The following is an 18,126-nucleotide window of genomic DNA, read 5'->3' as shown; positions in this document are numbered from 1 at the left end:
ATATTATGGTTTCATCCGGATCAAGAGCAATGTTTTCTATTTTTTCTCTAGCCTCTTTAGTATTGGTTTGTATATTTGATCTTCAAATTTCTTCAAATTTTTCTTCAAAAAAAATTTCAAATTTACTTGTAAATTCGTGATAAACCAAAAAGAGATTAATGAGTTCATTCTTACACGCAACATCTTGTAAACCGGAAAAAAAATTGTTGTTTGCCATGTTCACTTGTTCTAGTGTTTCTGTGGATTACTTCTTCTGCAATGCTTATATTTTTTTCTCAAGAAAACATCCAAATCTCGAAAATTTGTATTTGAGTAAGTTCGCCATTTTAAAGTTAGTGGTTATCGTTTCACCAAAAGGGTTTTTCTGCAGTCCAATTTTATAGGATGATTTTTTTAGTTTCTAGTGTTATTTATAGTTTTCCATTTCTGCCGCTCTGTTGTTTTTGGGTTGAATAGTTTGATATGAAATTATCGTGTTTGAAGTTAATTAAAGCACAGACCCACTTAATTGACCGTTTTTGAAGCAATTAAAACATTTGTTTCTATGACCCTTATTGTTTCTCTGATTTCAGGATTTACGTATTTGTGAAATTCAATTTACAGTTTCAACAATTCAGCCGTTCGAAGAAATAATATTTTCTTTGGCGGACCTCTGCTGTTCCGATACAGTAAGTGCATGTTATAATGCTTGTTCCTTGGGCGTAAGAATATGACAATGAAATTTTTTTGTTCAGGCCATTTTCGTTGGCAAGGTAGCCAAACGCTGGGAAACACTTGCAAGGAACAGAGATCAGGTTGATTTCAACGCGGAGTTGCCGTGGGATCCTGATCCGGGCTGGGCGTGAACAGTAGTTTGTTCTCAATTTTTTTTTAAAATAAAACTTTTATACAAGAAAAACGTCGATGAATAAGCGCGTTTTAGAACTTTTCCCGCGAGTCCCATCATGCAGCTGATAGATATTAAACTTGACTACAACCACTTAGCTTACTTTGACACTGTACTGCAAGAATGCCTCCACCAACAGTCTAACCAGACCATGATTCAAGAACTATCTCAAAATGTGAGTTTCACAATGAGCTTTGCATCTTCAAATTTTTCATTAGATGATTGTTTTTGTTTGATGAAAACACGTAGACAGGCAATTGGAGGTGTCATTACTATTTTTACAGGTATCATAGCATATATTGTACAGCAGAATTGAGGTTTATGGATCGCTCATATCTATAAATCTAATGCAACCAAGCTTTTAAGGTAGCATCTTTAGATTGTCCAGTTTCGGTGTTTTGGAGAGTATTGTCCAGTTTCGGGTTTCCTTAGTTGAAAACTGATCTGTTGAATTTAGTCTCCGGTCACGTGGATCTGTGACTTCGGAGTTTTGAGTTACAACTTGAAGTCATGGCGAGATATTTTCCCTCAAGTGCAGCCTCTCTTCTCCCTCCGTTACAGCAAATTCGGAGTTTCTCCGCTAGTCAAGAATCTAGGAGTTGGCTTTACATGCTCTAACAAGGTAAGCTCAAATTGCGAGGTTAGATTCATTTGAAGAAGTTTTTTTGATTCTCTTAAATCTCTGATGAGTGACATAATAATATCAGCTGAACGTTATACCGAGTTCCTGTATTAACTGAATTGCTGTTTCATCTTTTTGGTGTTTATCGATTCGTCATCATTTTTTCGATTGTTTCAAATGAATGATTTCAATGTTAATTTCGTTTAACCGATGAGCTTCTGTTTCTAATCGATAAGATGCTCGAAATGTACAGTTGTCTAAAGCCAAAATTAGCAGCTTAATGAAATGAGTCAATTTTGCCTGGACACTAACCTCATGATTTGGAATTTTAGCGGGATTTGCTGTCTGCCGGTAATTCTGGTGTCAAAACTCGAAATGTTGTGTTCGATGGAGAGAACCAGCCTAAATCCAGTTTGAAAGCGGCTGTGGCGCAAAACTGTGTTGTAGCCGCGAACAACGAAAAAGATCTGAAACAAATCGAGTCGTTCGGGGCGGTCAACTCTAGGTACGAAAATTACGGACTAAATATAGCATAATAGTTGATATAGATACACAAGCGGAGCGTAATGTCATATCACGAACTCCACTTGTTTCCCACATATCACGAACTCAAAAGTCGAAAGAAAAAATGCTCGTTAATTTGGTGGCCCTTTTGCAGAATTATATTTGGTTTACTTAGCATTATATCGTTGTTTCTTAGCATTATATCGTTGTTTCTGATTTTTGGTGGCTAGTACTTTTATAATAAAAACAGGTATTATGAAAACTCCTGTTTGATAGGAACGGGTACGAAAATATATGGATCTGGTTTCTGGACGCTTTGGATTTGTTTCACAAAAACTAATGTTTTTCTCAGAAACCACTTGGCCTATATTTGAAAAGCTGCTACCAATAGAAAGACCGAACGCTACCCTTTTGTGCTTACATAATCACCTACTCTCTCTTTTTTTACCTTACTCCACTTGCTACAGCCTTCGAAAACTCTGGGAAGGGAAATTTTGGATCATTTTTCAATTTTTTTTGGATTTTCTCAAACTGCATAAGCGGCTACGGCCTAATTTTGTAAAATAAAGTTATGGCCTCAAGAGAATTTTTTTTAAAATTTTTTGACCTTTCTCGTATTTTACCCTCCCAACTCTCACGATTTAAGATTCAATCGAATTAATAGGTTATAGTAATGTTCTCTGCGTAACCGGCATACACTCTACCTTTTGGAGAAAAAGGCATTTTGATGACAACTTGACCTTTTTTGTGAACTTTTGATTTTTCTCATTAAACTAACCTAAAATATTTTTTGACAATTTTTGATTTCGATTAAGGGATCAATCGCAAAAAACCGGTGTCAGGAATCCTAAAATAGTTATGGCTACAGAAATTGTCCAATTTGGAAAGCTTGAAAATTTTGTTGACTTTTTTGACATTTCTCAAAAACTGCCCAGCCAAATCTGATGTTAATCGTAAGAACATTTTTGTGAATTTTCTTCGCAAAATTGGTTTCGCCATAAATTTTGATAAATTACAGTTATCGCCTTAAAAATGTAAAAGTATTGAAGTTTTTGGGCCATTTTTTTGGAAACTTGTTTTTTCTCGGAAATTATCCTATCAAATCTGAGATAAAGGGTTTAAAAGAAAGAATAGGTGTTTGGATTTTTCTCTGCATAGCGGGTGAGCTCTAATCCTTAAAGTCCAAGTTTTGAAATAATAATAGTAACCGTTTTTGGATGTTTTTTGGTTTTGTCCAAAATTACGGTGACAAATTTGAGAGTAAACATTCAATCGAAAGAACATGATGTAGAGGCATGGCCTGCATAATGGTTTTTTCCTAAGTGTGGCAAGGAATTCACAATGGATGCCAGACATATTTGACTTTTTGACCCAAATTTAGATTTCGTTCAATTTTCCAAAAACAATTGTGCCAGTTCTGAAAGCGTTTTCTCCGTAATATTGACAGGAATCAACGTAGTGAAGACTTTTATATAGGTCTTGCTGATTTTTTTTTCAGGAAAAAGTTTTAAAATTTGTTCACGCTCATTTTTGATTTTTCGCGGTTTGACTTTTTTCAAGTTCAATGCATTTCTATTGCTAAAAGGAAGGCAAACTCAACTATCGAACAGCAAACTTGAAGTCACGAAAAACGTGATCGACTTCTAATTTTGAAAATGGAAATTAATTATCAGATTTCCCAGCGAAATAAAAGTTATACCTATTGATCCAATTTTCTCAAATTGGGCTAATTTTAACGAAAAAGTGTCCACCATAAATTGTTCTAAAAATTCAAAGAGCTTTAAGGCCATCTAATTTCTTCCGAAATTCAAAAGTTGAAGATATTTGAAAAAACAAGTCGTTTTTTTTTTAGTTTCCTTGCGTTCATTACTTTTTTCCAAGTGTCAGTTGGCTATGTTTTTTCCTTTCAGATCCTTTTATCACACCACGCCGAAAAAAACGTCATTAATTTTAAAAAAAAGTTTTGTATTTTGTTAAGACTATTGTCGGAACATTCTGTGCTACTTGCACAGAAACCGGCAATCCTTGTTTTTTTTTAAAAAAAAACATTTTAGAACTAGTGTTCGCGGTTTTACTGCTTGTGTTTGCGAAGTCGCAGCCTCGCCTCTGTGTTGAAGTTTCATTTTTTTTAATATGGAGAGTTTTTAGAGTGATTGTGAAGGTGTCGTGGAACAAGAATGAAGAGTACTACAAGTCAATTCTGGATTGCGCAGCGAAGAAAAACATCAATGTTTTGGGAATTGGGTACATTTTTTATTTGCTATACCCAAAAAACGGCTGGTCATTTTTTGGGTTAAATTATTCTTAAAGGAGTCAAACTAGCTTAGAAAACGAAAAGTTGATTTAAGGTGTGATGTATCAGCGTGTTCCAATGAGGCGGAGATCGAACAAATTTTTAACAGAACAATCGTTGCCATGAAATATGCGGTTAGTAAACTGAAAAGCAAGATATATTTTTTATTTTGTAGTGATAAAGTTGTCTTAGTTTATCTTTAGGAATCCCTTGGATGTGCTATTGAGTTTCTCAACTTGGGTGGTCTTTCTACTGCAGATAGCGATAATTCGTTCAAAGACCAGGTGATAGAGGGATTGAGTTTGAATATTTTTTTAGAACAATAATTATGGCCTTTCAAAATTAATTGGAATTTTTCAGCATGTCGCCAAAATCAACTCAATGCTGGAATCGAAGATCTTTGAAATTTGGCCAAAGCTGACTGTCATAGCGGACGCCTCTGATTGGTTGATGAGCGAGGTCCTGAAAGTTGTTGTTACCGTTTCGAAGTCCTGTGGTGACAAGGGTGTTTGCAGTATAACCGACAGTGTTTACGGCTCCTTTTCTGGTCTCATGCAGTATAGTGAATATCGAATGTCTGAACCTTGGGCCCTTCGACCAGGTGCTTCGGAGTGTGATGAAAACCTAAAGAAGGAGTTTACCATTCTTGGATGCGTTGGTGACGATCTGGATGCGTTGTCAGGGAAGTTCTGGATGCCTGCAAATTTGACTGAAGGAGACAAGATCGTGTTTGACAGTATGGAAAAGTTCATCTCCAATGCAACCCTGGAGTCTATCCAATTCAATGCATTGGAGGAACCTAAAATTGAGGCTGTCATCCACAGAGGATATTTGTAAGTACTAGGGGCTCAGGGTAGTCTTGTATACCAAGCGTTTCTGCATATCCTCATAATTACGCTTGCGTTAGCTATCATAACTGAGCATATATTTTTTTCGGTAAAATATTGATTAACAGAATCGGTGAATCATGTGATAGCTTGGTTGAGAATCAATTCAAAATAAATGATTGTTTCTGTCCATTTGGCGCAGAATTTTTGCCCATACTTGAGACGAAAAAGGCAGGAACTAGTGGAAATTCAATTTATAATTTGTCGATATATTCATGTACCCACAAAAGTTAAACGCATGGTTCGATTTATCCAACAAGCAGTTTTGAACTAAAAGTGTTTTTGTGATTGGGTCGTGATTACTCATGAAAACTTGCGTATGATGCTTATTGTTAGCAAAGTGATTTGCAAAGATATTATAAATTGATTTTCTAGTTGCTTCCAAAATTACCCAATCCTTAACTTCAAAACAGATCAACAAAATGAAGGGTAGCATAGCACTACATAAAGAAGAAGCAAGCGGTGATAAGATTAGCAGAATGTATTGACTACTTTCATCTACAAAAAAAAAATATTTTTTTAATTTTTCCGTTATCATTGGTATTTTGAATGACTTGAGCGTGAATTGAAGCTTGCTTATTATTATTATTTTTACCCCGGTCCTTAATTAGACCCCGGTCCTGCTCAATGCATGACCAACTGTGGGGGAATGCATGACCATACCCCACGGTTGAAGCTTGCTTATCGAATTTATTAGTAGCAGCTAGTCATAAATCTCTTGTGTGTCTGTTAGTGTAATCGGTTAGTTGAACCGAATGCATTGATTTTTTGTATACTAAATACACAAGCCAGCGCAAATTTCATAAAAAGAGCCCATCATGTAAGGTTCTTGAAATGCAAAGAGCTTTGACGTGATGTTTTTTGTTCATGATTCGAAAGAAGGAGAAAAAATTGAAAAATTAGTCGTTCTTTTTTAAGGGTTTTAGTTTATATGTACATAATTTGGAAGTATTGTGGACACTGATTCAGTAATCCTAGCGCGAAGAGAAATTTTCGGCTTAAGGTAATCATCGCATCAACATTTTACATTTAAATAATTGTTAGTAGTAATCTTAGATAGTAAAAACCAGAACCAACTGCGTTTATTTGGTTCAAGATTAGGGTACTGTCAATAAACAATCGAGTGAGCGCGAGGCTATAGAATTTAATGATTTAAGATAGCTCCTAAAAGGCTTAGCAGGTTTTTGGACTGAAGACACTCTTCAATCTCGTTAACTTCACAATGATTTGCAAGTTGTCGGAAGTTAGCTAGTTTTTTTGTGGCCAGAGATGCAGTACCGGATATTTTGAAGCTAACTCTGTAATATCAATATATGTAATCAAGTATTTGGTAATCTAAAACCAATGAAGACTAGACTAACTTAAAAGCAAGAGGTAGATGTAAAATAGTTAGGGTTCGAGAAGGGAACCTTGTGATACACCTTCTTGTATGAAAATTATATCTGACCAATGATTCATCTTGGACTTCTTAGCTCATTCCGACTAATAAGACTCGAACAACTGACAGGCGCAACAGTCTATACGGATTTTTGTTCGTAGAATATGCAATGAAGTTTTGTGTGGTTCAGTGTCAAGCGCTTTTGTTTAAGAGTAATGAACGTAATGAGTACTCTTGTGTAGGTCTTGGTGATTTTTTTCAGAAAAAGTCTTAATAGTTGTCACGCTCATTTTTGATTTTTCGCGGTTTGGCTGTTGATTTCTTTTTCAGTTTAGTTCATTTCTTTTGGTAAAAGAAAGGCAAATTCGATTATTGAACTGCAAAAATGTAAAGATTGCAAAAAAACGTGATCGACTTCTAATTTCGAAAATGGGAATTATCAGATTTCCCAGCGAAATAAAAATTTTACCTATTGATCCAGTTTTCTCAAATTGGATTTATTTTATCAAGAAGTGTCAATCATAAATTGTTTCACAATTTCAAAGAGCTGCACGGCCATCTATTTTTTTCTTCGAAATTCAAAAGTTCAAGTTTTTTCAAAAACAAGTCAGTTTTTTTTCGGTTTCCTTTACGTTCGTAACTCTTTTCCATTTTTCAGCTTCAAATTTATCTGAGAGATAATGAAGTGTTGTAATCAGGACAATTACAGAGAAAAAAACTTCCGATGAGCCGAATCATGTGTGTACCGTATCATATGATTGTTTATTTGTTCAACTAACTGCTCTGAACCATTTTCTCAAGTTATTTCAGATAGAAAAGAGGGGGGTTAGGAAATTAGACGATAAGCAAATTAGACGGATCCAATAAAACGGAATTTAGACGTTAAATTGTTTTCGCAAAGGGCTAACAAAACTTATAAAGGGTAAAAGTTTGAAATTGATAATTTAACATAAGACTAATTGGAATTAAAACACATTATTTTTATTTGTATTCGAATTTTGACAGAAATTCTGAAGAACTTCCAAAACACAAAAATACTGAGTTTTAAATGTTCTGACTATTGGATATCGAAATAACCTTTAATCTAATCTGCTTCAGGAATCTGGCCAAAGATCTGAAGTGTAAAGAGTTCCAACTGAAAGGCAGCTCCTCTCCAGCTGTCCAATCGGAAAACAGGAACTTGAATGCGGTAATGACAGAGCTAATTGAGAGCATTTCATTGGTTGAACAAGATCAAGTGAACAACAGACGAAACCCACTGGCGGCCGAAATGGGAAACATCGCTGCTCTGGTATCCTTCGAGGAAGCGACTAGCATGCAAATGATGCTTATGGATCAGATCGAGCTTCGAAACCAGCAACAAGAGCTCCTGGACGGACTTCACTTCTCGTGCTTATGACTAGGCGTGGCAGAAGGACTATCTATGATACGGAGGCTCCTTGATTATACCAAAAGTGTCAGAGCTTCATTACTGAAGAAATCTGGCCCTCCGCCGACTTTTGAGACTGACATTTACAGACTTATTGTGACGTGTTGATTGTCGTTTTGAACTGTTACTGCTAACCAATCCAACTAATGCTACCCTAAACATTTATCAGCTGCATTGATGGGACTCGCCGGCTTCAAGGAAACCTAAATGCTATCATGTAAATGTTTTTAAAAAAAGATGTTTGATATTAAGATACTTATAAAAATTTTCTTGTTTCCTTGTTGCCGCCTCTTACCTATGGTTTTTATGTATACCTTCTATTAGATGGATAAAAGTGAACCGTAATAGTTACTTTAATTTTAGTTGACCCTTGAGAAAAGAGGTTCACTTCATCTCTTACAGTATATTTTCCATGTATCTGTTAAGTCAGATAGCATTTCACAGATACATATATACTTGCATTTAAATATAGATTACTTATTATGTATGGACTTCACTCAACCCAGTTCATAAGAAGACTCATGATTAGTCGCATACGGCCCTTGATAAGTTGGTCAAATTCTAATCCGATGAACTGAAGAACGTGCTTATGTGTTTGTTAACTATGTTTTCATAATGATCAAATTGAGCAGTTTTGCTCTTGAAGATGGTGATGAACTAAGTTGACCTAATCAATGTGTTCCATGTTGTGAACTGCTCTTCACTTTAATTTTGAGTTTGTTTCGTCTCATAATCATGATGTTTAAGGTATAGTTCCTAAGCAGTTTTACTTGCAGTATCGATAAGAGAAATGGTTCTCCTATGTACATGGATAGCGAAGTTCTCTTTCGATCAGATATCTGACTTGAAAATGAATTTAAAAGAGGCTCAGTCTAGTTTTGAAAAATAGAAGAAGATCCTTGATTCGGTCAAGGAAAAGTTAGTGAGATTATGATGTACGTCTGTGTGCATCCTTTGTCAATCTAGTCGATCAGCTACCGATTATTATATAAATGAAGACCAAGAGAAACGAAATGCCAGTAAGCTACTTTAATGCTTTCATGTTATCGAAAGGAGAAAAATGTTTAGATTAGTTCTTATGCAGGGTCTTTAATTTCAGTAGATTTTAAAGCGAAATGAGTGCTGTGACACTTCTGTCTGAACAATTATATATTAAAACGAAAAACTTTCAGTTCATTTCCTTTGTTAAAAGGAAGGCAAACTTCACTATCGAACAGCAAAAGTGTAAAGGTCACGAAAACGGTATCGGTTTCTAATTTAGAACTTGATTTTTAAATTCAGATTTCCTACGGGAAGAAAAACTTCACCTATTAGTCCAATTTTCTCAAATAAATTATTTCATACAGTTCAACTTATCAAATTTATCGTAATTTATCATCGAAATTTAGTAACTTAGTACCAAACTTAAACTGTTCTTTGAAATTAGAAAATTTTTCGCGCTCAAGATTAATTTTTTGCGTAACTTCTGATTTCATTTCAAGTTTGATACAAAATCGTTTGCTTAAAAGGATGTTAATTAAAATGCAATAGGTGTGAAATACATAAATTACTCCTTGCTTCGAAGATCTAGACATAATTTTTTGAAATTCGGAACAAGTTGGTCTTTTTCGGCTATCTTTCGTTCTTTGACCTTTTCCAAGTGCCTTTTGGGTATGTTTTGACCTTAAGCCTTGAGTCGTCTCTTTTTGATCGATTTTCTTTGGTAAAAGAACAAAATGATTGCCGAAATTGTTGTTCGTGATTTCTTTTCAAAAAATTTAAGTGTTCATGCTCAAAACTTACGCTTGATTGCATTTAAAGCCGGTTCATTTTCTTTGTTACAAGGAATGCAAACTCCGCCAGGGAGTGTAAAAGTTTGAAGAAAAACGCTCAAGGCGTCAGTTTAGAAAAAAATGACTTCAACTATCTGAACTCTCGGCAAAATCAAATAAAATACCTACTGATCCAGTTTTATCTACATGGGATAATTATAAAGAAAAAGTCATTCATGCAATTTTTGAATATTCAAAGAGCTGTAGCCGGGTACAACTTTTTCAATCAACTTAAATAAAAAAAAAATTGATCAAATTTGGTTCATTCAATTCTTTGACGCGGTTACAACAATCTGTTGGGTTGGCGTTGTGTAGAGTTTCCAGCGAATTTAAAAAAGCCCTGCGATCAATTTTTGTTTAAAATTGGTGATTTTCATATATTGTCTGCCAACGGTAAAAAAATTTTTTCCAAAGTTTAAAGCTATTTTGAAATTAACTTCGTATTTCAAAATAGCTTTAAAAGTTTCCTGTATCAATCGGTATTACTCAAATAATGCTTAAGTTCAATCGGTATTTTATCAACAATATTTGGGCTGTAAACTTTTTTATTGTGTTGATGTTTCATTTTTGATGCTGATGCGAATCCGCTTGGTAGACTTCTTGAACGACTTCATGCGCAAGTAGTAGAAGGGCGAGGGAGAGTGGGGGAGGGGGGGGGGGGGGGTGGGTGGAGACCCCCATGTATTAAGATAGGGAATAGAATATCCGGTCTCCGAGCTATGTATTAAGGTGAGCTATAGATTTTCCAATGTATTAGGATAGGGAATAAGTTTCCCAATGTATTAAGATACGAGGTTTCAGATAGTAAGTTTCAGAAAAATTTTTGGCGCCCGAATTTTTTGAGTTCGATTTTGTCGATACTTGCGTTTCTTAGCTAGCTTCTACGGTTTAGATGTTTTGATTATTATTTTACAGGTTTGATTCAACGAGAAAATCATCTAAAACTATACTGAAACCTAACGAAACTTCGAGAAAAAAATCATGTTTTTTGAAAAAAATTTTGGTTTTTGTGTGGAAATGTCTAGTTTTTTTTCGCAAAAATTTTGGCTCGCATTATCTAACTGTTAATTAATACTGGTTAATTACGTGTAGGTTGTGAAATTAAGGTTATCTATTCAGTTTTCTTGTACATGGTAAGTCAATGGTAAGAGTTTTTGGGCAAAAACTTGGAGTTTTTGTCACAAAAATTGAAAATTTTTCGTAAAAACTTTAAAACACTCTAGTTTTATTGTAATTCGATCTAATTTATTGGATACTCTTACTTTCTATCTACCTGAATTTATGCCGAAACCTACTGAAACTTTGAAAAAAGTCAAATTTTAGGAAAAAATTCAAGTTTTTGCGAAAAAGTACAAAAATTTCAAAGTTTTCTGAAAAAATTGCAAAAATTTCAAAGTTTTTGGAACAAACTGCAAATTTTTGGAAAGAACTGCAAAAATATCAAGATTTTGGCTAGTTTTTTGTTGCTTCTGATCTAATTGAATAAAAAGTAAATACGTTTAGAGTTTAAAATTAAGCTCAAATTGTATTTCAATTGGCATCATGTTGAGACACTGATACAAAACTTTGAATAGAAATATGGATTTTTCCAAACTTTTCTCACAAAAATTTGAAATACGATAAATTTAAGCATTATTTGAGTAACAAAGCGGGTTATATAATGCTCTCAACATTAACAAGAAAGCTCATAAAAGCTGAATCAAAATTGAAACTTGTGGAAGATAGTGAAAATAACCGTAATTCTTAAGAAAGTAAAATAAAAATTATTCTAATTTATCAAAAATTTTCCATTTTCAACCTTTTAATTGGATATTTAACTAATTTTTTTGTCCAATTCAGGGAGAATTGAAATAGGACTCTCAATACAAATGAACATTAAGAGCAATATTCCATAAAATTTCTAGATTTTTGCTCAATGATTAACCCAAATTTGTACAAAAATTACAAATTCAGAGAAGTTATTCACCTTAATAGTACAGAATTTCAGATCAATGATGGAAAATGAACAGTTAAATGCTAAAATTGACTAAAAACGAGATAAATTTTTCTTAAAAATACTTTCGATATTTGCTCAAATTCATCAAAATCTTCTTCATAACTGATGATTATCTCTCTGTTGCTTCTGCAACATAATTTCACAATTTTCCGTAGAAATGTTCTATTCTTAAAGATTATTCTTACTTTCTGCTTAATACCTGATTCCGCTATTTAACACACTTTGCAAGAAATTTTAGTCAGAACTGGAGAATTTAGGGGGAAAATAGTATCAATCGAACGAACAATTTGCTAGCAGAGATGAAATTAGAACTGATACCGTCTGATTATTTTGATAAAAATAGTAAATGTCTGCCTCAAATTTCCCTTTTTAGGTGCTACAGTAAACTATTTAAGCAAAAATACAACTTTTGGGATAAATATCTATCACTTTTCTGAAAAAATAGTCAATTTTTTATGATTTTCTGTAGAAATGCTCTATGCTTTAAGGTTATTCCTGCTTTCTGCTTAATGCATGTTTTCGCTATTGAACACATTTTGCAAGAAAATTTGGTCAGAACTGGAGAATTTAGGAGGAAAATAGTATCAATTGAACGAACAATTTGCTAGCAGAGATGAAATTAGAATTGACACCATCTGATTATTACGATAAAAATTGTAATTGTCTTCCTCAAGGTTGTCTTGATAGGTGCTAGAGTAACTTATTTCAACAAAATTACAATTTTTGTGTCAATAACTATCACTTTTCTTTCAAAATAAATATTAAATAGCTTTTTTTTCTTATTTGAAAGGGAACTTTTCTCAAAAATATCGAATTGAGAAAGAATCGGTGCTGGTTAAAACATTCAAAAAAATATGTAAAAAATGAGAATATAAATGTGTTTTTACAATTTAAGAACAAATTAGGAGCAGCTCTATTAGTTATTTTCTGAAATTCTCCGGAAATACGCAAGGGAACCTAGTTCCTAACATCTACAATATCTAAAAACTTCTAAAAGAGCGCGTCTCAAAAAATGATTTAGCAAAGGAAATCAAGGTGCAAACTGGAACAGTTGTGTAATTTTCGGATTTTTATTAAGCAGAAGAAAACTCTATATAGTTTAAAAAAATAATGAAATGTAGATCTTGAAAGCTGTTTTTGCTTTATGCTTCATGTATCTTCTTCCAAAAGATGTCGGATTGTGTTTACTTTACAAACACTATCCTCAAAACATCTGATTTTTCATAAAAAGTTACCTTATATATCAAAGGATAACAGACTTTTCTGATGAATTACACATAAATACCAATCTTTGACACTTTTTATGTCGGAGTTTTTCTCAAATTATGGTTTATAAGCTAAATTTTAGTAAAATTATGTCAAAACTCTTAATGAATTAAATCGAGTTTCTATCTCATTTTCTCAGTTTCTGCTTCATCTTCTATCTATCAAATTAATCCAATTTGAACAAAAATTACTTGAAAATGGAATTTTTGATGGAAAAAGGTATCGTTTCAACGACCGTTCAACAATCCGAAGCTGAATTAATACCATGAATCCTTTGCTAAACGTCTTTAAATGATTTTCTCTGCTTGATAATTTTATATTGGTGTTTCAACTCTGAATTTTGGAAAAATGTATCGTTTCAACGACCGTTCAACAATCCGAAGCTGAATTAATACCATGAATCCTTTGCTAAACGTCTTTAAGTGATTTGGTCTACTTGATAATTTTATATTGCTGTTTCAACTCTGAATTTCAATTTTGAAGTAAATTTTGGGTTGAAAATGATGTATATTATGATTTTGAAATTTTCAAATGTCAGCAAAACATACAGTTTCAAGGTCAGTTATCAATTCTTTTTCTGAAACGTAGAAAAAAAAGCGAAAAAAAAACCATAATTCTTAGTAAATCAATCCCCAATATCTGCTACGCACTACTCTAAGATTACTTTTACAACCACTAAGCAAGGAAAACTTTAAATTGGTTACTAGGCAAAACTTTTCAATTAATCGATGTTTTATAAAGATCCAGTTTTTTTTTTAAATTTCAACAAATTCTTAAGCACTCATTAGCGTATGTGATTCGCTTTTACTACAAAATTATCGCAACAAAATCTCCGCAAGCTTGCAACCAATGGAGTTTTTACTGTAGTTTAAAGGTTTTCGGATTGATTTCCGTCGAAAGTTTCACGACAATTTGAACTCGATTGTTGCTGGTTTTACCATCAATCAGAACCTTTGAATATGACAGAATAAGAATAATGACAAAATACTGTAAATTTTTTACTAAAAATTTTTCATATATATTGTATAGACTTTTCAGACTCAGTAAAAAATTATTATTGAAAGTATTTTCTACTCTGTTTTTCTTAAAAATATATCAATTTTACCTTCTCTTGGAGTGTTTTTTGAGACTGCCGAGCACATACTTTAACATTATATTGACACTGCTTCGTCTTGATATGATTAGTAAGTTCCTCGCTGCTAAATGTATAAAAGTTACAATTGGAACACTTTAAAACGTCACAGTGCCTTCGATGTCTTGACGCATCTTTACGTGTGTATTCTCTTCCACATTCAAGACATGCAATTCTTTTGTTTCTATTAAGTAACGGCATCTCAATAGGAAGAAAAAGAAAAAAAAATGGGAGATTTAGAATGTCCCAAATTTTCAGTAAAGAAAAGTTGAATAGGCTCAAAAAATGAGTAAAAGTGAATAAAAACAGCAAATTTCTTGAACAATTGTTGTTGACGTGAAAGAAAATCAGAATAGATACGCTATTTAACCTAGCTGAAATAAAAATCATCCAATCTAACCATGGAGTTTTCAAAAAATTGCTATCAACCAATCAAAATCGAGCATTCATTTTAAGGAAATTTTTAATTTTTTCTGATACCAACCAATCAGAATCGAGCTTCAATGGTCATGGAAGTTTTAATAAAGCTTATGTCAACCAATCGAAACTGATTTCTACTTCTCATGGGTTTTTCAACAGTTTTGATATCGTTTGTAGATATCAAGGATTTCTTCACAGGTAGTATTTGTGATAATAACCAATCAGAATGAGGTATTCACAGATTTTAAAATACTTTGTAGATCAGAACCAAACTATGTTTATGAAACTTCCCAATCAATCAATTTAATTTAATTGTTCTAACATAATTAAGATATAAAATTTGATACCTTAGAGAGATAAATGAGATTTCTTGTCTGGTTTATATTGTTTTTTAGATGCTGAATTCAAATTTTGAAATTTCAATCAAAATTTTTTCGATTTGGTCTATTTCTAACCAGTGAAAAGATAAATTACCGAAACAGACATTTTTGTTGTTTTCTTTCTGGTATATTGTAATAAAAACAACCGGAAGTTTTTTAAATTTGGATAGTCGAATAAAAGATAATCTGACAACTCTAGCTTTTGCATTTGTATCAAATTCAAAACAGTAATCGAAATGATGTTCCTTATCTTCAATATTTGTTTCATAGAATCTTCCATTCTTTTGTTTTCTACTGATCGACCACTCAATTTGAGTTAGTTCTTCTAAATAAAAACATTTTTGATAAATATGGCAGTACTCTTCTTTTCTGAAATCTCCTCTCCATCTTTTTAACAGAATTATTGAACTTTCTGTGTTTCTATACAAGTTAAAACTAATACGATCTCCATCGACGTCATCTGTCCACCACTCTTTTTGTTTTTTGTAGTAGTTCAACCTTAAAATCTGATAAATGTTCATTTCAGACATTGAAAATGCTTTTGATAGAAACATATTTCTTACTGAAATATGTTCATTTTTGTTCTAGTTGTCGTATCCAATCAGAGAAATTTTTAAGGACTTAAATCTGTCAAAAAAGTAAAAATATACACAAAAGCAATTGCAAAAATAAATGACCAAAAGTTGTTTGATGTAAAAATAAGAAATATTGCTGATCCAAGAATATTGCTGATATAAATATTGTTACTTATATCAGCAATATTTCTTTTTTTTACATCAAACAACTTTTGGTCATTTATTTTTGCAATTGCTTTTGTGTATATTTTTACTTTTTTGACAGATTTAAGTCCTTAAAAGTTTCTCTGATTGGATACGACAACATGAACAAAAATGAACATTTTTGTGATTGGAAACGAAAATACCCAAAATGGAGCTTTGTTTCCGGTTGGACACGACTTTTAACAAAAAATCCCATAAAAGGAAGCTGAAATCTGATTGGACACGACTGCAATCCAAATTAGGAAAATCAATTCTGATTGGTCAAACCCACACATTCGAGTTGAAGGTACCCCTAACTCCTCACAAAAAATCATTTTATTTTCAACTTAACTACCGTCAACTACCTCCTCTCTCAGCTCTAAAAACCTTGATTTCAACTTCTCTTCCGTCAGCTACCCCTCTATCAGCTTTTTCTTGTTTTTACTCTTGTACTCATTTATTGCTCAAAATGATCTTCTCAGTACAAAACAGCAATCTCATGTACTCTGTAGAATTTTCGCCTGATCTAGTACAAATTCAAGTGCGAGAAACAGTCTCTGGAGTTTTTCTGGCACGAATGGATATCCCAATCCAAGTCTGGCACATGGTGGAAGTGATGCAAAGGGATTTCAACGAACATCATATGACACAAGTACCCATGACAGAGAACCAACTTGAAGAAATGCAACTGATGGAGGATTCCTGAGATTCCTGTGGCTCAACCAGTCGACGACTTCCTCTTTCCTTGGAAGGAGGAAGGATCAGTCGAAAACCCCATCAAAATAGATGAAGATGAGGGTTTCTCAGAAACAATGACGCCTCCAACTCCACAAGAACCACCAGCAATGGAACCTCGTCCAGCTCTGCGTTCTATAGAGAACCTACAGAACTCTCCTGCTGCTCGACAGCTCTTTGATTAAATGTTTTTAAAAATAATTGTTGTTTAGTATCATTTTTGTTCTTTGTAATTAATTAATTTCTTCAATTTCAATTTCAGAGGTTCAGAGTAAACTATTTAAAAACAATTAAAACCTAATTTAGTACTCCGAACTTGCACATATGTTAAGAAACTCGAATAACTTTTGCACACATATTCGGAAAAACACTAAAAAAAATTGAAACACTTTTCGCATTTCGTCGAAAAAAGTGAAAGACTTTTCGCAAATTGTCATAAATATTGAAACACTTTTCGCATCTTGTCAAAAAAGTTGAAACAATTTTCGCCTCTTGTCAAAAAAATTGAAACACTTTTCGTATTTTATCGAAAAAGTTGATACATTTTTCGCATTTTGTCAAAAAAATTGAAACACTTTTCGCATTTTATCGAAAAAAGTAAAACACTTTTCGCATTGTATCGAAAAAAGTAAAACACTTTTCGAATCTTGTCAAAAAAAGTGAAACACTTTTCGCATCTTGTCAAAAAAATTGAAACATTTTCGTATTTTGTCCAAAAAAATTTAAACACTTTTTGCATTTTGTCAATAAAATTGAAACAATTTTCGCATTTGTACAAAAAAGTGAAACAATTTTTGCATACGCTTCAAAAAATTGAAACACTTTTACCATCTTACCGAAATAAATCATGACAATTTTTCTTGCACAGTTAATGCTAATCTTTATGAAACTTTTATTCAAAATTAAATCCTTCAGAAAACTAATTTTTGCATGTCTGTTGATCAGAAACAATTGAAAACCAAGGTATTAGAAGTTTTCTAAGCAATAAGTCAACATGCTTTTTACATCAAAGTTCTGCGTTTTTTGCCTTATCATTTTAGAAATGAAAAAATTTTCAACATAATTTTTGAAAAAACCAAGAAAAAACGCGCATTTTACCAAAAAAAAATTCTTAGATAGGTATACGTAAAAAAATTCATTTATATTTATATGTTAAAAACTGTTCAGGCTAGAAAAAATTATTTTTGACAAAATTCTTGGAAGAAATATTCAATAATCTTAGGAATAACTATTTGAAAAAGCCATTCAGAGGGTCTGACATGATTCCTCTACAGAGCTAGGAAGGGGTCTTTTGAATTATGTAGGTAATAAAAAAGTAATTCCACCTGAGAAAATGACCTCATTACACTTTAATTTTTATAGAACAGTAAAAGTTGTGGAATATTTCCACCAGAGAAATTGACGTCATTATTCATTAAATTCTAGAATCTTCTAATTTTTAGAATCTACAGATTAAATCCTTGAATTTTATAAAAAGTCATTACACATTAACATCTACATTTTCCTCAATTTTCTAAATTCTAGAAATAATCACTTAAATTTAACCAATCAGAATTTCAGAACTAACTCTAAGGTGATGGCGTTGATGAAAAAAATTTGTGGATTTTAGTTATTTTGCTAGTTTTTTAA

The 18,126-nt window shown here is 32.8% G+C and overlaps 1 protein-coding gene across 1 annotated transcript; it reads left to right on the top strand.

Annotated features, from left to right (window-relative positions):
• Positions 1 to 540: 540 nt before the first annotated feature.
• LOC134841963 (uncharacterized) lies at positions 541 to 8,874 on the top strand. The gene is made up of 10 exons (XM_063858073.1): positions 541 to 668; positions 735 to 851; positions 923 to 1,061; positions 1,344 to 1,508; positions 1,841 to 2,013; positions 4,161 to 4,256; positions 4,361 to 4,439; positions 4,509 to 4,589; positions 4,666 to 5,138; positions 7,669 to 8,874. Exons 3-10 carry the CDS (start codon positions 945 to 947, stop codon positions 7,967 to 7,969), a joined length of 1,485 nt encoding a protein of 494 aa, XP_063714143.1. The 5' UTR covers positions 541 to 668; positions 735 to 851; positions 923 to 944; the 3' UTR covers positions 7,970 to 8,874.
• Positions 8,875 to 18,126: the final 9,252 nt, after the last annotated feature.

This window comes from Symsagittifera roscoffensis, chromosome 3 (genome assembly GCF_963678635.1).
Source record: "Symsagittifera roscoffensis chromosome 3, txSymRosc1.1, whole genome shotgun sequence".
NCBI lineage: Eukaryota > Metazoa > Xenacoelomorpha > Acoela > Convolutidae > Symsagittifera > Symsagittifera roscoffensis.
This window is presented reverse-complemented; position numbering and strand designations above follow the sequence as displayed.